Source organism: Salmo trutta, chromosome 22, assembly GCF_901001165.1.
Source record: "Salmo trutta chromosome 22, fSalTru1.1, whole genome shotgun sequence".
Taxonomy (NCBI): Eukaryota; Metazoa; Chordata; class Actinopteri; order Salmoniformes; family Salmonidae; genus Salmo; species Salmo trutta.
The window spans coordinates 22,896,427-22,923,660 of NC_042978.1; the positions used below are offsets into that span (position 1 = coordinate 22,896,427).

At 41.9% G+C, this 27,234-nt stretch overlaps 2 protein-coding genes across 6 annotated transcripts in view; both read right to left on the bottom strand.

Annotated features, from left to right (window-relative positions):
- The window catches only part of rnf11b (ring finger protein 11b), a 34,161-nt gene extending 22,188 nt beyond the window's left edge, over positions 1-11,973 (bottom strand). Inside the window, exon 1 of the mRNA XM_029707260.1 lies at positions 11,451-11,973. Coding sequence (XP_029563120.1) covers positions 11,451-11,573 — 123 coding nt within the window. The 5' untranslated portion in view covers positions 11,574-11,973. The remainder of the gene's footprint in view (positions 1-11,450) is intronic.
- A 544-nt stretch (positions 11,974-12,517) lies between these two features.
- The window catches only part of ttc39a (tetratricopeptide repeat domain 39A), a 44,018-nt gene continuing 29,301 nt past the window's right edge, over positions 12,518-27,234 (bottom strand). For all 5 annotated transcript variants that reach the window (XM_029707265.1, XM_029707261.1, XM_029707262.1 and 2 more), the window contains 16 exons: positions 24,683-24,814; positions 23,247-23,290; positions 22,821-22,888; positions 22,609-22,673; positions 22,416-22,515; positions 22,153-22,218; positions 21,923-22,031; positions 21,654-21,721; positions 21,097-21,156; positions 20,718-20,879; positions 20,388-20,479; positions 15,408-15,528; positions 14,883-14,994; positions 14,664-14,778; positions 14,394-14,510; positions 12,518-14,228 (listed from right to left, as the gene is read on the bottom strand). In XM_029707265.1, the coding sequence (XP_029563125.1) occupies positions 14,111-14,228; positions 14,394-14,510; positions 14,664-14,778; positions 14,883-14,994; positions 15,408-15,528; positions 20,388-20,479; positions 20,718-20,879; positions 21,097-21,156; positions 21,654-21,721; positions 21,923-22,031; positions 22,153-22,218; positions 22,416-22,515; positions 22,609-22,673; positions 22,821-22,888; positions 23,247-23,290; positions 24,683-24,814 (1,549 nt within the window). In that variant the 3' untranslated portion in view covers positions 12,518-14,110. The remainder of the gene's footprint in view (positions 14,229-14,393; positions 14,511-14,663; positions 14,779-14,882; positions 14,995-15,407; positions 15,529-20,387; positions 20,480-20,717; positions 20,880-21,096; positions 21,157-21,653; positions 21,722-21,922; positions 22,032-22,152; positions 22,219-22,415; positions 22,516-22,608; positions 22,674-22,820; positions 22,889-23,246; positions 23,291-24,682; positions 24,815-27,234) is intronic.

The window sequence follows — 27,234 nt, forward strand, 5'->3', positions numbered from 1 at the left end:
CAAGATCACTGTGGACTTTCACCACCCTGTAAAGTTCATCATAAGTTACAGTGGCTAACAAAAGTATTCACCCCGTTTGGCATTTTTCCTATTTTATTGCCTTACAACCTGGAATAAAAATAGATTGTTGGGGGGTTTGTATCACTTGATTTACATAACATGCCTCCCACTTTGAAGATGCAAAATATTTTTTATTGCGAAACAATCAAGAAATAAGACAAAATAACAGAAAACTTGAGCGTGCATATTTATTCACCCCGCCAAAATCAATACTTTGTAGGGCCACCTTTTGCGGCAATTACAGCTGCACGTCTCTTGGGGTGTCTCTATAAGCTTGGCACATCTAGCCACTGGGATTTTTGCCCATTCTTCAAGGCAAAACTGCTCCAGCTCCTTCAAGTTGGATGGGTTCCGCTGGTGTACAGTAATCTTTAAGTCATACCACAGATTCTCAATTGGATTGAGGTCTGGGCTTTGACTAGGCCATTCCAAGACATTTAAATGTTTCCCCTAAAACCACTCGAGTGTTGCTTTAGCAGTATGCTTAGGGTCATTGTCCTGCTGGAAGATGAACGTCCATCCCAGTCTCAAATCTCTGGATTTAGCGCCATACATCAGTCCTTCATCAGTCCTTCAATTCTGACCAGTTTTCCAGTCCCTGCTGATGAAAAACATCCCCACAGCATGATGCTGCCACCACCATGCTGTGGGGATGGTGTTCTCGGGGTGATGAGAGGTGTTGGGTTTGCTCCAGACATAGCGTTTTCCTTGATGGCCAGAAAGCTAAATTTTAGTCTCATCTGACCAGAGTAAATTTTACATATGTTTGGTGAGTCTCCCACATGACGTTTGGCGAACAACAAACGTGTTTGCTTATTTTTTCTTTAAGCAATGGCTTTTTTCTGGCCACTTTTCCGTAAAGCCCAGCTCTGTGGAGTGTACAGCTTAAAGTGATCCTATGAACAGCTACTCCAATCTCCGCTGTGGAGCTTTGCAGCTCCTTCAGGGTTATCTTTGGTCTCTTTGTTGCCTCTGATTAATGCCTTCCTTGCCTGGTCTGTGAGATTAGGTGGGCGGCCCTCTCTTGGCAGGTTTGTTGTGGTGCCATATTCTTTCAATTTTTTAATAATGTATTTAAATGGTGCTCTGTGGGATGTTCAAAGTTTCTGATATTTTTTTAGAACCCAACCCTGATCTATACTTCTCCACAATTTTGTCCCTGACCTGTTTGGAGAGCTTCTTGGTCTTCATGGTGCTGCTTGCTTGGTGGTGCCCCTTGCTTAGTGGTGTTGCAGACTCTGGGGCCTTTCAGAACAGGTGTATATATATATATACTGAGATCATGTGACAGATCATGTGAACTTAAATAAAGTCCACCTGTGTGCAATCGAATAAATTATGTGACTTATGAAGGTAATTGGTTGCACCAGATCTTATTTAGGGGCTTCATAGCAAAGGGGGTGAATACATACGCACGCAACTCTTTTCTGTATTTTTTTTTTTATATAATTTTTTTAAACAAATAATTTTTTAAATTTCACTTCACCAATTTGGATTCTTTTGTGTATGTCCATTACATGAAATCCAAATAAAAATACATTTAAAATTACAGGTTGTAATGCCAAGGGGGTGAATACTTTTGCAAGGCACTGTATTTCCTCTGTAGCCTAATAAACTGCATGGTTTCCCGATTCGCAGAGGGAGGACCCCACACTAGAGGTCGACCGATTAATCGGAATGGCCGATTAATTAGGGCCGATTTCAAGTTTTCATAACAATCGGTATTTTTGGTCACCGATTTGCCGAATTCTTTTTATTTTTTAAATGATTTTTTATAAATATTTTTTAACTAGGCAAGTCAGTTAAGAACACATTCTTATTTTCAATGACGGCCTAGGAACGGTGGGTTAACTGCCTTGTTCAGGGGCAGATCGACAGATTTTTACCTTGTCAGCTTGGGGATTCAATCTTGCAACCTTACGGTTGACTAGTCCAACGCTCTAACTACCTGCTTTACATTGCACTCCACGAGGAGCCTGCCTGTTATGCGAATGCAGTAAGAAGCCAAGGTAAGTTGCTAGCTAGCATTAAACTTCTTATAAAAAACAATCAATCAATCAATCATAATCACTAGTTAACTACACATGGTTGATGATATTACTAGTTTATCTAGCCTGTCCTGCGTTGCATATTATCGATGTGGTGCGCATTCGCAAAAAAGGATGGTCGTTGCTCGAACTTGTACCTAACCATAAACATCAATGTCTTTCTTAAAATCAATACACAAGTATATATTTTTAAACCTGCATATTTAGTTAATATTGCCTGCTAACATGAATTTCTTTTAACTAGGGAAAATGTGTCACCTCTGCAACAGAGTCAGGGTGTATGCAGCAGTTTGGGCCGCCTGGCTCGTTGCGAACTGTGTGAGTACTATTTCTTCCTAACAAAGACAGCCAACTTCGCCAAACGGGGGATGATTTAACAAAAGCACATTTGCGAAAAAAGCACAATCGTTGCACGACTGTACCTAACCATAAACATCAATGCCTTTCTTAAAATCAATACACAGAAGTATATATTTTTAAACCTGCATATTTAGCTAAAAGAAATCCAGGTTAGCAGGCAATATTAACCAGGTGAAATTGTGTAATTTCTCTTGCGTTCATTGCACGCAGAGTCAGGGTATATGCAACAGTTTGGGCCGCCTGGCTCGTTGCGAACTAATTTGCCAGAATTTTACGTAATTATGACATAACATTGAAGGTTGTGCAATGTAACAGGAATACTTAGACTTATGGATGCCACCCGTAGGATAAAATACGGAACGGTTCCGTATTTCACTGAAAGAATAAACGTGATAGTTTCTGAATTCGACCATATTAATGACCTAAGGCTCATATTTCTGTGTGTTTATTATATTATAATTAAGTCTATGATTTGATAGAGCAGTCTGACTGAGCGGTGGTAGGCACCAGCAGGCTCGTAAGCATTCATTCAAAACAGCACTTTCGTGCGTTTTGCCAGCAGCTCTTCGCAATGCATTGCGCTGTTTATGACTTCAAGCCTATCAACCCCCGAGATTAGGCTGGTGTAACCGATGTGAAATGGCTAGCTAGTTAGCGGGTGCGCGCTAATAGCGTTTCAAACGTCACTCGCTCTGAGACTTGGAGTAGTTGTTTCCCTTGCTCTACATGGGTAACGCTGCTTCGAGGGTGGCTGTTGTCGATGTGTTCCTGGTTTGAGCCCAGGTAGGGGCGAGGAGAGGGACGGAAGCTATACTGTTACACTGGCAATACTAAAGTGCCTATAAGAACATCCAATAGTCAAAGGTATATGAAATACAAATCGTATAGAGAGAAATAGTCCTATAATTCCTATAATAACTACAACCTAAAACTTCTTACCTGGGAATATTGAAGACTCGTTAAAAGGAACCACCAGCTTTCATATGTTCTCATGTTCTGAGCAAGGAACTTAAACGTTAGCTTTCTTACATGGCACATATTGCACTTTTACTTTCCTCTCCAACACTTTGTTTTTGCATTATTTAAACCAAATTGAACATGTTTCATTATTTATTTGAGGCTAAATTGATTTTATTGATGTATTATATTAAGTTAAAATAAGTGTTCATTCAGTATTGTTGTAATTGTCATTATTACAAATAAAAAGAAAAAAGAAAAAAAACATTCGCCCGAATAATCCGTCACGGCTTTTTTGGTCCTCCAATAATCGGTATCGGCGCTGAAAAATCAGAATCGGTCGACCTCTACACCACAATATCATGTGAATCCAAATTTACTTTGATATGATGGATATTATACCAATATATGCGCATAAAGGCTTTTCCACCGCTATTTCTCCCATAATTAATTTTACCAACACAAAAAGATCCCACCATGTCGAACGAACAAATTGTCTGTCAGCATTTAAAAAATTGTACCGAAACTCCCTGTTCCATCACAGCTGTCGTGATTATTTTTTTTGTGAATAGATTGCTTACAGGGTAAGGAAACCAATGTCATTTTGTAATTTGGATGAAAAATATCACTTTAACATTGGGTGGGGGAGAGACTTAAAATAAAATAATCTAATAGCAGAAACAGCATCTAGTGGTCAGAACCTGGTAATATCAGGATGTAGGACGGGACATAAACCTTCAACAACTAATTTCTCTGAACAGGGGAAACAAATCCAATCACCAAATTCACTGAGAATACGTTACATAGGATGAAGAAATAATACTCTGAGCCGCAGCTCCATACTACTTGTCATACATAGTGAACTGAAACTGTACAATCATTGCCGATTTGGGATTGGCGTCTTTGTCATTGTTCAAATTTTTCTGGGTCCAAATTGGATGTCATGTACTATATTTATTGAATATTATATGAATCCTATAATTTTAAAATACCCAATTTGCAATCAACTAGCTTAATTTCTCAGAGTTCAAATGATATTTCAACAAAATAATGTTGCAGGAATGCTAATCTAACCTGTTTCTAACTACATTAACAATTTCATAACAATCTGAGATGGTGGGTCCTCTTTCTTGTGCTTTTTAAGGTAGAAACGACCCATTATTCTATCAGTACAGCTAAACGCCACATCATAAACCAAATATGAACAAATGTTGCCACTGAAACATTTGTTTACATAGGCCCCCCTCAAGCCCCCCAACATGTCGCCTCAGTCTCTAGCACTTACGGGAGCTGGGGGTATGAAGGGGGAAACAGTTGGTTATCTCAATGGGGAAGGTTAAACAAACAAGTGTAGATCTAACAGCCAATCAGAGCCTGAGACAGTCAGAGTAGTAACAGGCTGAACCAGTGCAGAGTTGTTCTACATACAGTAGTACAGTAAGGACACCTGGGGATCTCTCAAACAGGAACAGTAAACACACTCTACTGGCTGGCCGACTGGCCCCATGTTGGTCAAGGCTGGCCTGGCTGTCAAAGGCCTGTTTGTTTGTCCTTTGTCAGTTAGTTCTGACGTAACAGTTAAATATATAATTTGGGAACGCCACAATGTTGTAATGCCTTCAGAGTACAGTCAGTCTGACTCACGTCTTTTCGAAGGAACATGTCCGTCATTGTGTTCATACTTGAAGAATGTATAATACAGGCATGATAAGTATATTTTGTCTTTGTACTGGATCATTTGAGGAGGGTAGTTTCTCTTGAAGCATACCATAAAATGTGATTTCCACTAGAAGAAAACTAGTCCCAGTTGCCAGAGCCTGGGATAAACATTTATCATTATACACAATAAGATACTTTATTGGAAATCAACAATGTTAGATAGGACACACTGTGCAGTACAACAGGGAAACAAAAGTACAGTAATACTGATCTCTTTTTGCATCTCCTATCCTCAAGCATTTCTATGGAAGCACAGCCAGGCCAGTGAGGCTAGACAGCTGGTGCACTGTGGGAGTGGGAGACCAAGGATCTGCAGGTGAACCGGGTACCAGAGCAGCTCCACACAAAAACGGTCGGTCACATCTGAGGAATTCACTGGTGAGGAATTATTCTTTTAAATTATCCCCATATTTTCCTTTCACTATTGATACAGCGGTGTGAAGGCGAGTGTCTTAAACATTGTGAAGTCAGCATCTATTCCAATCGAAGCTTTGTTTTCATTGCTTTCTTTTCCCTCTGCCTTCACTCTCTCACCTTTCTCTCCCGCCAGCAGTAGGTCTGACAGCTCATTAGACCGCCCCTCCAAGCAAAAACTTTCTCTCTTCACAGCCCGAACTGAGCTTGCTGGCTCAAAGCAAAACATTGTCAAGACTTCCATTCACCAGAGCAGTGACTGTGATACATGTTCTCTCCTCCTTTTGCCTCCAATTCTTTCCTCCAGGCCTCATGACACCTCTGAGGGGAGATTTAGTGTTAGTTCTCAGTCCAGGGCAGCACACGCTGCTGGTAAGTCTTAGATCATGCTCTCCCCTCCAGCCCTGGCCGTGACAGGCAGGCAGCCGTTTCAATGTCTGCAAGGTTTTCAATCCAATGAGGTCAAACCATAAAACACACTGACAACAGGATAATTGCCATTGTGCTGGACTGAATACGATCAATAAAACAGGATAATGGCCTTTGTGCTAGACTGAATATGATCAATAAAAGAGGGCCTCTGCTCTGTCATTGGGTGAGGAGGTAAATAGACCCTCGGATTAGTAATGTCAGGAAACTTGATGACAGTAGCTACAGTGATGGGACCTAGATATTCTTTACCATTCGGCCTTCAGATTTGCCACCAAGGCTCCTTATAGGACACATCACTGCACTCTATACTCTTCTGTAAACTGGTCATCTCTGTATACCCGTCGCAAGACCCACTGGTTGATGCTTATTTATAAAACCCTCTTAGGCCTCACTCCCCTCTATCTGAGATATCTACTGCAGCCCCCATTCTCCACATACAACACCCGTTCTGCCAGTCACATTCTGTAAAAGGTCCACAAAGCACACACATCCCTGGGTCGCTCCTCTTTTCAGTTCGCTGCAGCTAGCGACTGGAACGAGCTGCAACAAACACTCAAACTGGACAGTTTTATCTCAATCTCTTCATTCAAACACTCAATCATGGACACTCTTACTGACAGTTGTGGCTGCTTTGTATGATGTATTGTTGTCTCTACCTTCTTGACCTTTGTGGTGTTGACTTTGCCCAATAATGTTTGTACCATGTTTTTGTGCTGCTACCATGTTGTGTTGCTACCATGTTGTTTTCAAGTTGTGTTGCTACCATGCTGTGTTGTCATGTTTTGCTGTTATGTTGTCATCTTAGGTCTCTCTTTATGTAGTGTTGTGTCTCTCTTGTTGTGATGTGTGTTTTGTCCTATATTGTATTTATTATTATTTTTTCTTTTCGTCCCAGCATGGGCGGTTCTGGGGGGGGGGGGGGGGGGGCAGTGCCCCTGTGACAACAATTTTGGACCCCCTTGTGGACTCCTTAAATGTGGAGTATGAAATAATTTCTACATAACAAATTCTTGCTATCGTTCTTTTTTAGATCCGTTATTAGACAGTGGCAACGCGGAACACTAATGATTATGAACATGGTATTTTGCCTGCTAATGCCTGCAATGCAGTGAAGAAAACGATATGACAACAATAACGTCTAATGTAACTGGCCCCTCTAACAGTGCAACTGGCCCCAGCTTGGCCCCCCCAGTTGAAATGGTCTAGAAACGCCACTGTATCCCAGGCCCCCGTCCCCGCAGGTACACCGTCATTGTAAATAAGAATTTGTTCTTAATTGCCTAGCTAAATAAAGGTAAAATAAAAATAAATAAATGAATGACATATATATACATACACTGCTCAAAAAAATAAAGGGAACACTTAAACAACGCAATGTAACTCCAAGTCAATCACACTTCTGTGAAATCAAACTGTCCACTTAAGAAGCAACACTGATTGACAATAAATTTCACATGCTGTTGTGCAAATGGAATAGACAACAGGTGGAAATTATAGGCAATTAGCAAGACACCCCCAATAAAAGAGTGGTTCTGCAGGTGGTGACCACAGACCACTTCTCAGTTCCTATGCTTCCTGGCTGATGTTTTGGTCACTTTTGAATGCTGGCGGTGCTTTCACTCTAGTGGTAGCATGAGACGGAGTCTACAACCCACACAAGTGGCTCAGGTAGTGCAGATCATCCAGGATGGCACATCAATGCGAGCTGTGGCAAGAATGTTTGCTGTGTCTGTCAGCGTAGTGTCCAGAGCATGGAGGCGCTACCAGGAGACAGGCCAGTACATCAGGAGACGTGGAGGAGGCCGTAGGAGGGCAACAACCCAGCAGCAGGACCGCTACCTCCGCCTTTGTGCAAGGAGGAGCAGGAGGAGCACTGCCAGAGCCCTGCAAAATGACCTCCAGCAGGCCACAAATGTGCATGTGTCTGCTCAAACGGTCAGAAACAGACTCCATGAGGGTGGTATGAGGGCCCGACGTCCACAGGTGAGGGTTGTGCTTACAGCCCAACACCGTGCAGGACGTTGGCATTTGCCAGAGGACACCAAGATTGGCAAATTCGCCACTGGCGCCCTGTGCTTGTCACAGATGAAAGCAGGTTCACACTGAGCACATGTGACAGACGTGACAGAGTCTGGAGACGCCGTGGAGAACGTTCTGCTGCCTGCAACATCCTCCAGCATGACCGGTTTGGCGGTGGGTCAGTCATGGTGTGGGGTGGCATTTCTTTGGGGGGGCCGCACAGCCCTCCATGTACTCACCAGAGGTAGCCTGACTGCCATTAGGTACCGAGATGAGATCCTCAGACCCCTTGTGAGACTATATGCTGGTGCGGTTGGCCCTGTGTTCCTCCTAATGCAAGACAATGCTAGACCTCATGTGGCTGGAGTGTGTCAGCAGTTCCTGCAAGAGGAAGGCATTGATGCTATGGACTGGCCTGCCCGTTCCCTAGACCTGAATCCAATTGAGCACATCTGGGACATCATGTCTCGCTCCATCCACCAACGCCACGTTGCACCACAGACTGTCCAGGAGTTGGCGGATGCTTTAGTCCAGGTCTGGGAGGAGATCCCTCAGGAGACCATCCGCCACCTCATCAGGAGCATGCCCAGGCGTTGTAGGGAGGTCATACAGGCACGTGGAGGCCACACACACTACTGAGCCTCATTTTGACTTGTTTTAAGGACATTACATCAAAGTTGGATCAGCCTGTAGTGTGGTTTTTCACTTTAATTTTGAGTGTGACTCCAAATCCAGACCTCCATGGGTTGATAAATTGGATTTCCATTGATTATTTTTGTGTGATTTTGTTGTCAGCACATTCAACTATGTAAAGAAAAAAGTATTTAATGAGATTATTTCATTCAGATCTAGGATGTGTTATTTTAGTGTTCCCTTTATTTTTTGGAGCAGTATATATTGATTGCACATCTTGCCCCCCTCCACTCACACAGACGGGCAGTTATCTCCTCTGGCCCAGTCAGTCAGCACTCTCGCCAGCTGTTATCCAAATTCCCACTAGCTCTGTACACCCCTTCCTCACAACAGACCGCAGAGTAACACAGCAAATAATAGGGGAGCCTTCTTCCTCAGATCACCACGCAGTGGAGGGTGATGACAGTAACACAATCCCCAATAAACATCTCATTTGAGCTGGTATTCAAGGAGTATGTGTCAGTCTTGTTTATTAAGAAATTATTTACCAGAAAAAAAATAGAAAAATAAAAATCAACATTATTGGTGTTTACAGCCTCACTGCTGGGCTGAGAACTGTAAAATAATCAAATGGTATTTATTACCACAACAACAAAAAAATCCTTATTATTATTATTATATGCTACATTTTTGTCTAACCATAGCCTAGGTTAATTTGTGAATGTTACCAGTTTTCTACTCTGAAGGTTTGATGATTATAGACATTTTTCAATCAAAACTTAGTGCAACTGTGCAGCAGTTTAATGATAATAGGCAAGAGCTCCAAGGCTCTCCAAACATACCAAGCATTGGCAGGTCTCTGTTTAAAAGAAGAAAGCGTAATCAAAAATGCTTGGCGAGTGCCCAAGGCAAGCGTCTAAATTGGAAATGATGTGGGTCCTAAAGTAGATATCCGGCCTTCCTTTGTTCAAGCTATGGTTCAAACAAGCCAGTTAGTGTTGAAAAATCCAACAAGCGCCTCAGCTGTTTAACCAGGATATTGCACAATGCGTCCTGCCATCCAGTCTGTTACTGGAAAATCAGCTCCAGACTGTTGAATTCCAGCTCTTCTTATTCATTCCTGATCCTGGACCCAAGGGACTCAAGTAAACACCGAAATTCTGAGGAAATGAGAGACTAATGGTTTTCAGCAGAAAAACACAGTGTCCGGGGTGTGTGAATCTGCATTTCTGTGCAAATGAGAGTAAAATGTTTTTGTTTGTTTTATTTTGTATTATTGGGTATAATCTGGACAGATGCCACTTAAGAGAGAGGCTGCTTTCCCTTGACTTTTAAATGGCCTCATGGGTATTATAGGTCTTTGCCTTTTGGTGAAATAAAAATGACTTATTCTGTTCTGTACTCCCTTATAATGTTGACATATGCAGTCAACTTTAATTCTACCGGTTGGTAAATTGTTTGTAATGTCAATTTTTTAAGAACAAAGACATATTCTAAATGTAGATTAGTAGAAAATCTAAACAGATAAAGTTATAAGGAAAATGACTTTTCCAAATGAGTTAGGTATGCGTCATCATGCAAGCTGTGTATGATCAGACCTCATGTTCTCTTGAACGCGTCTTACAGTCTTGTACTACTCTGGTAAGTAGGCTCAAACTAATTAATGGATCATTCTGGTGTCACATGAGACCCGGAGACTGTGGTGAAAGAGTAGGTGGCCAAAGCTCTGGGAGTTGTGGAAGCCGACACCCGTGTCAGCCATGGCCATTGGAGACCTTTACTGGAAGGGTTCAGGCAGGGGGACTCCAGTTATCAAGATCTGTGTATAACATGCTTATCTTCACATGTGAGATAGGGAATTAACCTGGTGACACTCATTCCTTCCTGGCTAAAGTCTTACGTAACATGACCGACTTGCAGAAAAGGAATCCATATTTGGATTATTATAATGACAATGACCTGCAACAACCTGGTCATAAAACAATTAGGGAGCACAAAGACTGCTGTTTTCTCATCAACAAAATAGTTCAATCTGTGTTTTCCAATGTAGGCTTTTGCCATTGCCTGTATCAGGGAGCTTACAGGTTCTCAAGATCATTCTACTTTTTAAGTTATCTTTCTTTGTTGCGCTAAAAGCAAAGGTTGGCGCTTCTGTAGTCTTTGGTCTAGGCCTATATCAAGTATATTTTGGATTCTCGCTTGAGCTTAAAAAAACAGCCAGCTTTTGCCTTGTGTCTCTCCCTCAACACTTCAGGCCATACACTTCCTTCCAGGAGTATGATGAGCATCTCTAGGCTCTTTTTGCTGTAGTGTGTGACTACTAGGCTGTTTTCATAAAATGCATTGCTAGATAATTTTGCATCTCATGAGTCCCTTGGGTCAGTGTTCTGTGATGATGATATGTAATGAAGGAAGACATGGTGGTCTGATAAAACTAAAGACTGCAGCAATAGTAAACTTGTCATTACACCCTAAATCCTTGTAGAAATAGAACAAGATGATAATGTAAAAGGACAGCTAGTTGATGGTTGTGTGCAGCATTGATAAACAATGTAAGGCTGTGTGTGTATACCTGCCATATCTCCCAGAGTCAGCTGGTTATTACCGTTTACATGAACATCTGAAAATCATAACTGGCTGGCAAGCTTGAGTGCAGTTTGTTTTTACTTCGGTTAGCCAGCGCCACATAAAGGCAGCACCAATTTGAAAAGTTCCTTCGCATGTCGAACCTTGAAAAACACCTGAATTTATTTAAATACTGTATAGCTGGCCAGCAAGCTAACCAGCAGCTATTAGCTAATGACCTACCTGGTATGGTGGCGGTGGTTCCTGATCTGGTTCTGCCCCATCACCATAACTAGCTCTATCCGATTGTGATTCATGAAGCAATGAAATATCATCCGAGGTTGGAGATTTTAGACAATTCCCCATCTCCTCGACGTCAAACTCCTTATATCTTTGTCGCTTTGCAACGTCCACAGGCCACTTTCTCTAACCTTTCAGTCAAAATTCGCACCGTATGCTATCAATCTTATGGGCTTCAATACATTACAAATTATCTAACAAGCCACGAGAGCTGTGATGTTCAAAAGAAAAACAACATCCCCACACAAAGAGCCTGGCTGGCCAGCTAGCCAATGTACACCCTCAAACTGAAGTGATTTAGCGGTTGTTTGCTAGCTAGAACTCTCACATCGCCTATGTGCAGGTTGAACGTAATAAAGCTAAACATCTAATAGTTATTAATACTCTAAAAACGGATTCTAATTTTCAGACTGAAGACCATCTGAAAGGGACTTTCCAGCCCCGTCAAACGCTGGGAGGGTAACGAACGTAGCAACATGAAACACCGCCCCTTGATGCACGGACCAATCAACTGCGATCTGTATTAAGGAAGCTCTCCACCATCTCACCAATCAGACCGTTGTTAAAAACATGATACAAAATTATATTTGGTAACGTTTAACATGAATTACAATGTAACAAGCAAGTATGTAGCTAAGTACAGCTAGTTGTTCGTTGGCAGTTTTCTACATAACTGCGTCTGCATGTACACTAGTAGTAGTGCGTAGTCACAAGGAAACGTTATTCCAGTAGCAGTTACTGTGGTATAAAATGCCTATACCTACTATGTTAAATGTTCAATATATTTGTAATTTCTGTGTTTTTGAAGGAGGGGATACAGTTTAGTTGAAGGTGCCTTACAGCACGTCGTAGTTGGTTCCTGGCAGCCTAATATGGCAGTTTTGACTGTTCCTAGTCACTTTATACCGTTTTATGAAATAAGTACACAAACAATACCAATTTGGAAACCAGACAGCAGCTTGGTGTTCAGAGTGCATTCATACAAGAGTAAAAAAAATAACCAGACTCAATTTCAGTTACTTATCATTTAATCTTAAATTAAAAAACAAACATTCAGTATGTACAGGCCCAGGAATGTCAATCTGTTTAGTTGCCAGTTCCCATATATGCTGACCTCAACATCACAGTGCTAATAAGATTGTTTGTACTAATATCAGTTAATTCAAAGAAAACCATGGAACAAAACGAGTAATGTCTAACATAATAATTTGAACATCCCAAACTACAATCATCTCCATTTAAAATAAATCAATGTCTACATTTCCTCCACCCGTTAGAAAAGTCTAAATGGACGCCCGGTCAATTGCTTTCACCCAAAACCATATTCTAAGTATGAATAAATCAGTTCTGATTACATTTAAACTTGAGACACCATTCTAGTGCTTGGGGTTGGATACTCATCTTGTTGTACATAAAGTTTCAATAATCATAGAACATGAAAAAAGGAAAAAAAAATCTAATTACAAATAACATTGGTCATACACAGTCTATTAGCTCATTTATTACACAGGAAAGGAACTATTTAATATATAATAGTTTCCTATAAGCCATTCTTGTATAGGATGATGTTGGAGGTGTATATTTATATATATGGAAGGCTCTAGTGGTTGTCAACGCTTCACTTACTACAGATGGAACTGGCAGCCTGTTTTTTCTGTGTCAATCTGAAAGACTTGTTTGTTTGAGCTCAAGTACTGTTGGATTGTGTCCACATTAAGATAACAAGGAAGGAGTCTGCCTTTCTAAAAGACACATTCATCTGTCCACTTAAAACGGGACAATTTTGTAAAAGGCGCCATTACAGTTAATAAATAAATACAGACAAAATAACCCCTTACCATCACACGTGTATTCCTGCAATGTGAGTTTGCACGGTTGGATGACTTAACTTTGTGCAGTCAGTGGGCACTATTTTCACAAAAATTCAGTTGGACTGGTCATGCATTCCTTCACAGAAAGTGTTTCAGTTGATCCAATGTGCCAAAACTTCCATTGAGCTGTTCAGAGTGGGGAAAGGAGGGTGAAAATGAAGAAATAAGAATAAATCCAGTCGAATAATCACAGAGATAAAAGCATTAGGGAAGGAGGTTATCTGCCATAGAACATGGTCAACCCAAGACAGACCTTGTCCAAGATTGGACACAGTGATTTTAGTCATTAGCTCCGAGCAGAGGGCAAAACCCAGGAAGGAGAATACCGTTAACCACTCGAATACTGTATGTTGCAGAAGCCCTTGTGACAGGTGTGAAAATACATGTTTGTCAGTGAATTTATGTATTTATACTAGAGGGAGGATATTCAGGCATTGGTAACGAATAGGTTTTTGCAATAGACGGATGAGACCCTGTACATTTCCATCTATTAGTGAGGTATTTTCTATATATTGCGTAGATTTTCTTTGTCTGAGTAAATAACTAGTGTCTGTATGCTTTTGACTGTTTAGTGTACTAGTGTAGTGTTGTGTGTCTTTTTGAAAGCTTGATGGCTGGCAAGTCAAGCACTTGTTGCTGGTAGTGGGTGGTTTGGTACTCTGCCTCATCCCTGCTGCATTGGGCTGTGCACTTTGGGATGGCTGGACTTTGGGCCTGTTTTGCCCACACCAGCTACGGGCTGGAGGGCATGGTGTGAATTCCATTCTCGCTTGTGGCCTTGGCCTTGTGCAAAGCAGCCTGGATTCTGAAATGGGTCCGCGATTCCATGGAGTAGTTTTTGTAACTTTGCCTGTAAATATTGGGGAAAGAGCAGATCAATGAAACAGCTTGACCAGATGATTTAACTATCTGTTCTTATATAATTACTGTAAACATTCATGTTTAAGAATTCCAATGAACTACTGTAATGGGATGGGTAGAGATAAAAATGTTGTGTAAGAACCAAGACACTCACTTGGCCGTCTCCAGTAGTTTGATTCCCTCCTCCTTCCTCCCTTGTTCCAGACATAGCAGCCCGTGCTCCAGCAGTGCATTGGGAACCAAGTAGTGATCAAACTTGATCTGTGTTTCACTGACAAGAGTAAAAATACAGCAGAGATCAGGATTTAAACAAGAAAGGAAGTATTTTCTAAACTTGTAAGGAATAGTAATCGAGTAAGTCTCTTCTACTGTCATGTTGTGAAAATTTGAGTGTGTGCTGAATATTGGTGTGTGTTGAGCTCACTTGCAGAGGACAAGGGTGAAGTAGTGCTCAGCCTCCTCCTGGTGTCCCAGGTGCTTCAGACAGAGACCTCTAAGCAGGCTCAGCAGACACTGGTCGTCTATGGAGAACTCGGTCCCTGAGGAACACAACATACGACACTCAGGCCCATCACTCTCACACACTAGACTGTGTAGAGGCAATATCAACTCTCTAAGGGGGACATGAGTTTGTGTTACCTACTTGGGCTACTTTCGAGTTTCGCCTGTGCCTCGTCCAGTGTTTTCAGCATGCCCTCTGTCAGGTCTTTGTGTTTCCCGATGACTGTGTAGCCGTTCCAGATATACATCATCTCCTGCATTGGACAGACAAGGCCACAAAGTGTCACAGTTACACTGTAATAGTGAACATGCGGTCAGACCACGCAGTACTGACCTAGTCTTGAAAACCCGACCCTAGCCAACAGTGACTAGGGTCCTTTTTCAATGACGGACTCTTTTGGCAACTTCGATAATGGAAAGAAATTTGTTCCGTGGTGGGTCCTCTTCAGACAGACAACTCTCCAAAGTTTGCAGGCAAAACCGTTCCAGTGGTTTTAGTGAAGGTAGTTGATGCACTACCCACTTGCGAAATGCACTCATTAAAAATAACCTTGCTAGCTATATTTTCGATTTTATTTAAGCGAATAAGGTAGTGACATAGGCAGTGACCCAGTTCTTCTTTGCCAAAAGAGTCACCTAGGGTCGGGTTTCGGAGACTTGTACTGACCAGAGGTGCAGCAGGTAGTGTAACTGGGTTCTCAGTCAGGTAGCGACGGGCTTTTCGGATGGCAAACTTCTCAGTTGGCAAAGACTTTCCAGCAATTTTCTGCTTCAGCCCATGTACCTGCCTGGAATGGATAGACAATAGATAAATATAAGATATAGATTCATTTGGATAGAATGACTTGATTATCTCAGATGTCTGGGTAAAAATACATGAATAGAGTACAAAGCAATATGTTTTTGTTTTTATTTATTAGGATCCCCATTAACCGACGCCAATGGCGACAGCTAGTCTTACTGGGGTCCGACACCTAACGAAGAAGACATTAGACACATTTTTTTACAATTTAAATACATTAACATGTAGTGTGTGTGTGCGCATCTATCAGTTCCACATACATGTCAGTACATACACACAACACGTAGGTCACATGGGGGAGAGGCATTGTGCCATGAGGTGTTGCTTTATTTATTTATTTATTTATTTTTAAACCAGGTTTGCTGTTCACTTGCGCTATATAAGATGGAAGGGAGTTCTAAGTACTCATGGCTCTGTATAATACTGTACGTTTCCTTGAATTTGCTCTGGACCTGGGGACTGTGAAAAGACCTCTGGTGGCATGTCTGGTGGGGTAAGTGTGTGTGTCAGTGCTGTGTCTGTGTGTAAGTTGACTATGTAAACAATTTGGAATTTCCAACACATTAATGTTTCTTATAAAAACAAGAAGTGATGCAGTCAGTCTTTCCTCAACTCTTAGTCAAGAGAGACTGGCATGCATAGTATTTACATTAGCCCTCTGACTACAATGAAAAGCAAAATGTGCCGCTCTGTTAAGGGCCAGCTGCAGCTTAACTAGGTATTTTTTTGCAGGACTGGACCAGATGACTGGACAACTATCAAGATAAGATAAAACTAGAGCCTGCAGGACTTGCTTTGTGGAGTCAAAAAAGCAGAGCATTTCTTTATTATGGACAGACCTCTCCGCATCTTTAAATGTTTGTTTTGACCATGACAGTTTGCAATAAGGTAACACCAAGTAATTTAGTCTCCTCAACTTGTTAAACAGCAACACCATTCATTACCAGACTCCGCTGAGGTCTAGAACTTAGGGAATGATTTCTACCAAACACAATGCTATTACTTTTACAAATGTTCAGGACCAGTTTATTACTGGCCACCCATTCCAAAACGGACTGCAACTCTTTGTTAACCTGTTGGGGCTAGGGGGCAGTATTTTCACGGCTGGATAAAAAAGTACCCGATTTAAACGGGTTACTACTCTTGCCCAGAAACGAGAATATGCATATAATTAGTAGATTTGGATAGAAAACACTCTAAAGTTTCTAAAACTGTTTGAATGGTGTCTGTGAGTATAACAGAACTCATATGGCAGGCAAAAACCTGAGAAGATTCCATGCAGGAAGGGGCCTGTCTGACAATTTGTAGTCCTTCTGTTGCATCTCTATCGAAATTACAGCATCTGTGCTGTTACGTGACACTTTCTAAGGCTTCCATTGGTTCTCTAAAGCGTTCAGAAAGCGGAATGACGTGTCTCCTGTCTCTGGGCAAAGTACAGCAGCAGAGTTTGTAAGTGGTCTGCCTGGGGACAGTGAGACTGAGATGCGCGTTCACGAGACTTCTCAATTTTTTTCTTTCACTCTTTGAATGAATACAACGTTGTCCGGTTGGAATATTATCGTTATTTTCCGAGAAAAATAGCATAAAAATTTATTTTAAACAGCGTTTGAGATGCTTCTAAGTACGGTAATGGAATATTTTGAATTTTTTTGTCACGAAATGCGCTCGCGCATTACCCTTCGGATAGTGACCAGAACGCACGAACAAAACGGAGGTATTTGGATATAACTATGGATTATTTGGAACCAAAACAACATTTGTTGTTGAAGTAGAAGTCCTGGGAGTGCATTCTGACGAAGAACAGCAAAGGTCATCCAATTTTTCTAATAGTAATTCTGAGTTTAGGTTGCCCCAAACTTGGTGGGTGTCAAATTAGCTAGCCTGTGATGGCCGAGCTATGTACTCAGAATATTGCAAAATGTGCTTTCGCCGAAAAGCTATTTTAAAATCTGACATAGCGTTTGCATAAAGGAGTTCTGTATCTATAATTCTTAAAATAATTGTTATGTATTTTGTCAACGTTTATCATGAGTAATTTAGTAAATTCACCGGAGGTTTTCGGTGGGTAAATTATAACTTTGTAATCTGAAGATTTTCCTTGGTGCCCCAACTTCCTAGTTAATTACATTTACATGATTAGTTTAATCACGTAATAATAATAACAGAGAATTGATTTGATAAAATAACAGTCTTCAATTTAATGATGCCAAATAGTTTTTTCCATCATAAATCTACACATACTACCCCATAATGACAAAGCAAAAACAAGTTGATTTCTTTGCAAAAAAAACCTACCCAAAACCCCCTGAAATATCACATTTACATTCAGACCCTTTGTTGAAGCACCTGTGGCAGCGATTACAGCCTCAAATCTTCTTTGCTATGAAGCTACAAGCTTGGCACACATGTATTTGGGGAGTTTCTCTAATTCTTCTCTGCAGATCCTCTCAAGCTCTGCCAGGTTCGATGAGGAGCGCTGCACAGCTATTTTCAGGCCTCTCCAGAGATGTTCGATCGGGTTCAAGTCCGGGCTCTGGCTGGGCCGCCACTCAACAACATTCAGAGACTTGTCCCGAAGCCAATCCTGCGCTGTCTTGGCTGTGTGCTTAGGGTCATTGTCCTGTATGAAGGTGAACCTTCACCCCACTCTGAGGTACTGAGTGCTCTGGAGCAGGTTTTCACGAAGGATCTCTGTACTTTGCTCCGTTAATCTTTGCCTCGATCCTGACTAGTCTCCCAGTCCCTGCCACTGAAAAACATCCCCAAGAGCATGATGCTGCCAACACCATGCTTCATCAAAGGGATGGTGCCAGGTTTCCTCCAGATGTGATGCTTGGCATTCAGGTCAAAGAATTCAATATTGGTTTCATCAGACCAGATAATCTGGGTTTCTCATGGTCTGAGAGTCCTTAATAAAGGTGTATTTTGGCAAACTTCAAGCGGGCTGTCATGTGCCTATTCCTGAGGAATGGCTTCCATCTGGCCACTCTACCATAAAGGCCTGATTGGTGGAGTGCTGCAGAGATGGTTGTCCTTCTGAAAGGTTCTCCCATCTGCACAGAGGAACTCTGGAGCTTTGTCAGAGTGACCATCAGATTCTTGGTGACCTCCCTGACCAAGGCCCCTCTCCCCCGATTGCTCAGTTTGGCCGAGTGGCCAGCTCCAGGATGAGTCTTGGTGGTTCCAAACTTCTTCCATTTCAGAATGATGGAGGCCACTGTGTTCTTAGGGACCTTCATTGCTGCAGAAATGTTTTGGTACTCTTCCCCATTTCTGTTGCAGTAGTTTATGTGTCAGGGGGCTAGGGTCAGTCTGTTATATCTGGAGTATTTCTCCTGTCTTATCCGGTGTCCTGTGTGAATTTAAGTATGCTCTCTCTAATTCTCTCTCTCTTTTTCTCTCTCTCTCGGATGACCTGAGCCCTAGGACCATGCCTCAGGACTACCTGGCCTGATGACTCCTTGCTGTGCTGCTGCTCCAGTTTCAACTGTTCTGCCTGCGGCTATGGAACCCTGACCTGTTCACCAGGCGTGCTACCTGTCCCAGACCTGCTGTTTCAACTCTCTAGAGACAGCAGGAGCGGTAGAGATACTCTGAATGATCGGCTATGAAAAGCCAACTGACATTTACTCCTGAGGTGCTGACCTGTTCCACCCTCAACAAGCACTGTGATTATTATTATTTGACCATGCTGGTCATCTATGAACATTTGAACATCTTGGCCATGTTCTGTTATAATATCCACCCGGCACAGCCAGAAGAGGACTGGCCACCCCTCATAGCCTGGTTCCTCTCTAGGTTTCTTCCTAGGTTCTGGCCTTTCTAGGGAGTTTTTCCTAGCACTCGTGCTTCTACACCTGCATTGCTTGTTTGGGGGGTTTTAGGCTGGGCTTCTGTACAGCACTTTGTGACATCAGCTGATGTAAGAAGGGCTTTATAAATCAAATTGATTGATTGACTGATTGATTCTGTGCCTCGACACAATCCTGTCTCGGAGCTCAGTGCACAATTCCTTCGACCCCAAGGCTTGGTTTTTGCTCTGACATGCACTGTCAACTGTGGGACCTTATATAGACAGGTATATGCCTTTCCAAATCATTTCCAATCAATTGAATTTACCACAGGTGGACTCCAATGAAGTTGTAGAAACATCTCAAGGTTGATCAATGGAAACAGGATTCACCTGAGCTCAATTTTGAGTGTCATAGCAAAGGGTCTGAATACTTATGTAAATAAGGTATCTGTTTTTTTTGCAAACATTTATTAAAACCTGTTTTTGTTTTGTTATCATGGGGTATCAATTGTAGAATAAGGCTGTAATGTAAGAAAATGTGGAAAAAGTCAAGGGGTCTGAATACTTTCGAATGCCTTGTACATGCACACACGTGCTTTGTTAAATGCCAGTGACAGGTCATTGGTAAAAATAGAAAAGAGTAGAGGGCCTAGAAAGCTGCCCTGCAGTACACCACACTTTACATATTTGACATTAGAGAAGCTCCCATTAAAGAAAACCCTTTGAGTTATATTAGATAGCTCTGAATCTACGATTTGGCAGAGATTGAAAAGCCATAACACATACATTTTTTTCAACAAAAGGTTATGGTCAATAATATCAGACTGCACTGAAATCTAACAATACAGCTCCCACAATCTTCTTATTATCAACTTCTTTCAACCAATCATCAGTAATTTGTGTCAGTGCAGTACATATTGAGTGCCCTTCTCTATAAGCATGCTGAAAGTCTGTTGTTCATTTATTTACAGAGAAATAGCATTGTCTTTGGTCAAACACAATTCTTTCCAACAGTTTGGTGACACAGGGGTTTGTTTGTTGCAGTGACCTACCTGAATAGCGCTACCTCGCTCTCCCTGAATGGTTGGCATTCCTCCCTGGTCAGCATGCTGAGGTAGGCACCTTTCATATACGCATATGTTGCCTGGAGGGAAATGTGCATGTGTTACTACTGTAACTCTGTAAGCATCAACATAGATTTGTCCCTCTAAAGACTAAGTGGAATACATTAAAAGCTGTTAAACAAACAAATCTATATTATGTTAAGACTGTCGCATTTACCAGCGAAATAATGCAACCGTTACTATACTGAAACAGATGTCCTTCATACTGCACTATATTGAACTGATATGCACAAATACAATTATTCCAGATTGTCCCACCTTGGACCATGCATTCTCTTTGCTGAGCAGATCAGCGTAGAAGTAGGCCATCTTCCAATGCCTCTTGTATGTGAAACACCACATCAGCTCCCAGTAGCACATGTGATGGAACTGATTCCACTGCTGCTGAGCTTCACAGCACTCCTCAAAGCGCACTATAGCCTGTTACACACACACACACACACACACACACACACACACACACACACACACACACACACACACACACACACACACACACACACACACACACACACACACACACACACACACACACACACACACACACACACACGAATACATGTGACAGCTGGCCAGATTTGGAGTCTACACACAAAATAATGTTGGTAGTAGTCAGAATCATTGATCCCACACTCACAGCATCCAGGTTTCCTTTGATAACCTCAATTCGACCAGCGAAGAACAAGAAGATGGATCCCTAAAAACAACACACTATGAACTGTTTTGATGGGACAGTGTGTGTGTACAGGCCTACGCACTAAATACTTCAGAGTAGTTTCACAAAATCAATACAACTGGAATATGATTTAACTGTACACTGAGTATACCAAACATTAGGAACATTGTTGATACACACAGGAAACTGTTGAGCGTGAAAAACCCAGCAGTGTTGCAGTTCCTGACACAAACCAGTGTACCTGGCACATACCACCATACCCCATTCAAAGGGATTTACATATTTTGTCTTGCCCATTCACCCTCTGAATGGCACAATCCATGTCTCAAGGCTTAAAAATCCTTCTTTAACCTGCCTCCTCCCCTTCACCTACACTAATTGAAGTGGATTTAACAAGTGACATCAATAAGGGATCATAGCTTTTGCCTGTATTCACCTGGTCAGTCTATATCATGGAAAGAGCAGGTGTTCTTAATGTTTTGTATACTCAGTGTACATGCTACAATGTCCTCACTGACCTTAGGATACCGTTTGAGATATGGCTGAAGGAGTTTCTCTGCATCCTCCACATCTGCTTCCCCAGTGCCTGCAAGCCGCGAGGAGAAAAATACAATGTTATTTCATGTTAGTTTAAGACATTTGTGCAAGATATGACCAGGGTTTTCCTTTCCCGTAGAGGTGACCACCAACCAGAATGTGGCTAGGCTACAGTATAGAGCTTGTTTTGGCAGTTGAAAAGGTCAGTGTGGTAACATTTGATGTGTGGTAACATCAGTCTTTCTCTCACCCAGGATGAAGCTCATGAAGGTGTGGTAGCAGAGCAGCAGCATATTACACAGGAAGGACCTGAACGTCTGCCCTGCTGCGCCCTCCGTCAGCTGCAGCAAGCCAAACTCCTGCAGACACACACAACACAGGACACAGGGGACTTAGTTTAGCCCAGCCCAGTCCAGCCCAGTCTAGTCCAGCACCTCACACGTCATCTCAGGGCCACCTGCCTAACAGTTGGAGATCTACCTTATTTCCAGAGAAACCCACAAACTCCAGCAACCTGAGGGTACGAGTGGGCAGCATGGAGATCATCTGTACACAACCCAAGAACACAGGAGTGGAAGAGTGAGAAGATGAGCCAGACACAATTACATATTGTACCAATCAGGACCATGCTTTGAGTTACACAGAGTGGCTATAGCCATAACACCCCAAAAGGTCCTTCTATACAGTCTACCAGCCCCGCAAACTGGACCACAAACAATGTTGACATGAAGCATTTTCCTCACCAGGTTGAAGGCTCCCACTCCAAGCTTGACTCCGCCTTCAAAATGCCCATGATTGTCACCATGGACGTAGCTTGAGGACTGGAGGACCGTATGAAGCTCTCTGAAATACAGATGTACATTCTTTACTATAGTATGAGTTGAGACATAAGCGGAATGCACTATAAGGGCCATGCACTACATCAAGAGTACTTACTTATATGTCTGGTAGCTATTCCTCACTTTAATTCCTCCCTTGATGAAACTGACCATGTTTTCATCCTACAAAAACAGGGGGAAAGAAAACGTTTAAGGATACAAAGAACAATATCATAAATGCACAATCAACTTTTAAATCTGTATCAGTGCTTCAGCGAGATAAAGAGTGTGTGGGTGTGTGTAGCTGATGTTGTGGTAGCAGTGGGTTACCTGAAGGAAGGTGAGTGCTGCCCTCTGCAGGAGACATTCTGCATAGCACACTTCAGCATGGAGTTCCTCTGAGGTGAAAATGACAGCACAATTATCTTCTGACATACTGAAACCACTACATCAGCAGGAGGCTGCACAATAAACCCACAGACAAGAAACACATTTTAAACTGTATTCTCAACTACTGAACAACTAGTGAACAACCATAATGGCTTGAAGTAATGGAGTAATACATTAAAATCACTCAAAAACAGAGTATATTCTCCTGTATCACAGTAGCTGTGTTTTATTTAATTAGGAATACACAGCTATAAAAAACATTGTTCAATTTACACTATCAAAATGAGTGATAAGATAAGAGGCCTGTGATAAAATAATATGTCTAAGTGGAATGTACTGAAGTAAGTATGTTTTAACTATACTAACCTTCTGTGGAGTTTCTGTTGCTAAAGGTTGACTTCTTGCGGAACCTGGGAGAGAATACACTTCATTACACACCAAATCCAACATGCCACATTACAGTGTTTGATGAGACATATATAGCAGTGTTTGTTCACAACAACTCAACACCAGTCTGTGAATGTGCGAGCTAAGAATCTGGGAATTCAACACATTCCTGTGCTTGGATATTGAAAACCGGTGACATGTAGTAACCACATTCAGACAGACATTGACAGACAGTATTTCTAACTAAAATCAGGTTTCAGAATTAGATGAATAATATGGATTAAGGGAGATACACACATGTAATGAGTGGTTTACTGTGATCCATGGGAAAACATTAAAGCTCCTGTAAAAGTTGTATTTGCATAGATATCTACATTTCATGCAAGTCAGTGTGGCCCAGCCACATTCCATGGCTTATGTTGATAAAATGTAGAGCGTCTCCCAGATTAACACAGGGTCCTGGTCCTTATAGCCAGGCAGATGGCTGTGTCATGGGGTTCCCATGCCCCCCAGGGTCTCAGAAGGTGTGGCAGGCCCAGTCCGGGAGTTAGTGTGTGTGTTCCAGCCTTTGGAAAGGTGCGTCCGTACAGGACATTTCACACAGACTCCAGAGCTCACTGTTACAGGCCACTCAAACTCCCCCAGCCAGCGAGATCTGATAGAACCTGGGTGATATCTGCTCTGTGATTATGTCACAGAACATGGAGCTCACCAGCCACCACAGACCAGGATGGACATCTCCCAAAATAGCCAGAGGCTCTCCCTAGTGGAATGGCCAGGTTTATCAAGAGCCAAATGGATTTCCTCTGTATGTTGTTGTTGTTCATAATACGAGAGTTAAATGAGACTTACTTGGTTAAAAACACGTGTTACACAATTCACAAAGTGGTTTCACTTGATCGGATCATGTAGTTCCTCTTTTCATGATTGAATAAATCTGATAAGGGAGCCTTACCACTGAGTCAAAACTTTAGTTTTTGAATTTATTAAATAAAAATAACTTTGAAAATCTATATATTTTATGTGGACCCATTTTTTAATGCCTCTTTTCGGCTGTATTGCTCTCTTTTTGAGAGTATGGGTTCCTTATACGAACATCAAATGTTTTATTTGTACATGGATTTTGTTCTAGTAGAAATACATCTAGAATATTTTCTAGTATTTGTACTGTATTTCTATCTGATGTTATGACATCTAGTGGCCCTTTTGGGTACTTTAGATTACCACAGGTGTCTGTAATTACCACTGGCTCACTGTGTGGCCTCATCTGTCCCACTATTGTTTGTAGAGACATGCTCTGATGAAGGTAGACTGACTTAAGCTCATCCACAATTAAAGAAATGTGCATCTAACTGGAAGGGTGCGGAGACATTTTCCTGCTCTTTGAGCGTGGATCCTTTACAAATGAGCCTTACCGCTGACACACTGCCTGAGCCTCCTTCATGGTGTTACCAGCTGCCAGGATGTTCTCCGGGTCAAAGGTCATCATGGCCTGCATCTCCAGTATGGTGGCGTATGTGAGTGCATGGTACATGCTGTCTTTGGTTCTAGGAAGGGGGGAAAAAGACAGCATAGAAATATTCAGCTCTATTTTTAGCAGCTATTGTTGCCTTCTCAAAATGCAATCAGATGACTCCAAAAAAAAATATTCCTTTGCACGTCTTGAAAAGAGGAGGAGCACAAGTATAGTGCCTTCAGAAAGTATTCACACCCCTTGACTTTTTCCACATTTTGTTGTGTTACAGCCTGATTTTATCACTGGCATACACACAATACCCCATAATGTAAAAGTAGAATTATGTTTGTTGAAAATTTTACAAATTAATGAAAAATGAAAAGCTGAAAAAGTATTCAACCCCTTTGATATGGAATGCCTAAATAAGTTCAGAAGTAAAAATGTGCTTAATGAGTTACACCTTTTTCAGTCTTTCAGTTTTTGTTATTCTTTTGTTTGTTGTGTAGTAAATATTTCAGTTTTTATTTTCGTTTTTTAATGTTTTTTCCTATGAAGCGCATTGTGTCCAAAACATGCTATATAAATACAGCTTGATTTGATAAAAAGTTGCATTGACTCACTCTGTGTGAAATAATAGTGTTTAACATGATTTTTGAATGACTACCTCATCTCTGTATCCCACACATAAGGTCCCTCAGTCGAGCAGTGAATTTCAAACACAGATCCAACCACAAAGACAAGGGAGGTTTTCCAATGCCTCGCAAAGAAGGGCACCTATTGTTAGATGAGTAAAAATAAAAAAGCAGACATTGAATATCCCTTTGAGCATGGTGAAGTTATTAATTACACTTTGGATGGTGTATCAATACACTCAGTCACTACAAAGATACAGGCGTCCTTCCTAACTCAGTTGTCGTAGAGGAAGGAAACCGCTCAGGGATTTTACAATGAGGCCAATGGTGACTTTTAAAACAGTTACAGAGTTTAATGGCTGTGATAGAAAACTGAGGATGGATCAACAACATTGTAGTTACTCCACAATACTAACCTATTTGACAGAGTGAAAAGAAGGAATCCTGTACAGAATAAAAATATTCCAAAACCCGCAGGCACAAAAGTAAAACAACAAAAATGTGACAAAGAAATTAACTATATGTCCTGAATACAAAGCATTATATTTGGGGCAAATCCAACACAACACATCACTAACACTCTTCATATTTTCAAGCATGGTGGTGGCTGCATCATGCAAGAACTAGGGAGGTTATTTTTGAATTAAAATAAATGGAAAAGAGCTAAGCACAGGCAAAATCCTTGAGGAAAACCAGGTTCAGTGTGCTTTCCAACAGACACTGGGAGACAAATTCACCTTTCAGCAGGACAATAACCTAAAACACAAGGCCAAATATACACTGGAGTTGCTTACCAAGACATTGAATGTTCTTCAGTCTCCTAGTTACAGTTTGACTTAAGTCTGCTTGAAAATCAATGGCAAGACTTGTCAAGATGCAAAGCAATTTTCAGGTTTCTCCAGAGATGTTCGATTGGGCTCATGTCCGGGCACTGGCAAGGCAACTCAAGGACATTCAGAGACTTGTCCCGAAGCCACTCCTGCGTTATCTTGGCTGTGTGCTTAGGGTTGTTGTCCTGTTGGAAGGTGAACCTTCAGTCTGAGGTCCTGAGAGCTCTGGAGCAAGTTTGCATCAAGGATTTCTCTGTACTTTGCTCCGTTCATCTTTCCTTCGATCCTGACTAGTCTCCCAGTCCCTGCCACTAAAAAACATCCCCACAGCATGATGCTACCACTACCATAATTCACCACAGGGATGGTGCCAGGTTTCCTCCAGACGTGAAGCTTGGCATTCAGGCCAAAGAATTCAATCTTGGTTTCATCAGACCAGATAATCTGGGTTTCTCATGGTCTGAGAGTCCTTTAGGTGTCTTTTGGCAAACTTGAAGCGGGCTGTCATGTGCCTTTTACTGAGGAATGGCTTCCATCTGGCCACTCTACCATAAAGGCCTGATTGGTGGAGTGCTGCAGAGATGGTTGTCCTTCTGGAAGGTTCTCCCATCTCCACGAGGAACTCTGGATCTTTGTCAGAGTGGCCATCAGATTCTTGGTCACCTCCCTGACCAAGGCCCCTCTCCCCTGATTGCTCAGTTTGGCCGGGCGGCCAGCTCCAGGAAGAGTCTTGGTGGTTCCAAACTCCCTCCATTTCAGAATGATGGAGGCCAATGTCTTCGGGACCTTCAATGCTGCAGAAATGTTTTGGTCTTCCCCATTTCTGTGCCTCGACACAATCCTGTCTCAGAGCTCTACGGATAATTCTTTCAACCTCATGGCTTGGTTTTTGCTCTGACATGCATTGTCAACAGTGGGACCTTATATAGACAGGTGTGCAGATTTCCAAAACTTGTCTAATTAATTGAATATACCACAGGTGGACTCCAATCAAGTTGTTGAAGCATCTCAAGGATGATCAATGTAGCCACAACGTTTTTGGTTAGGCC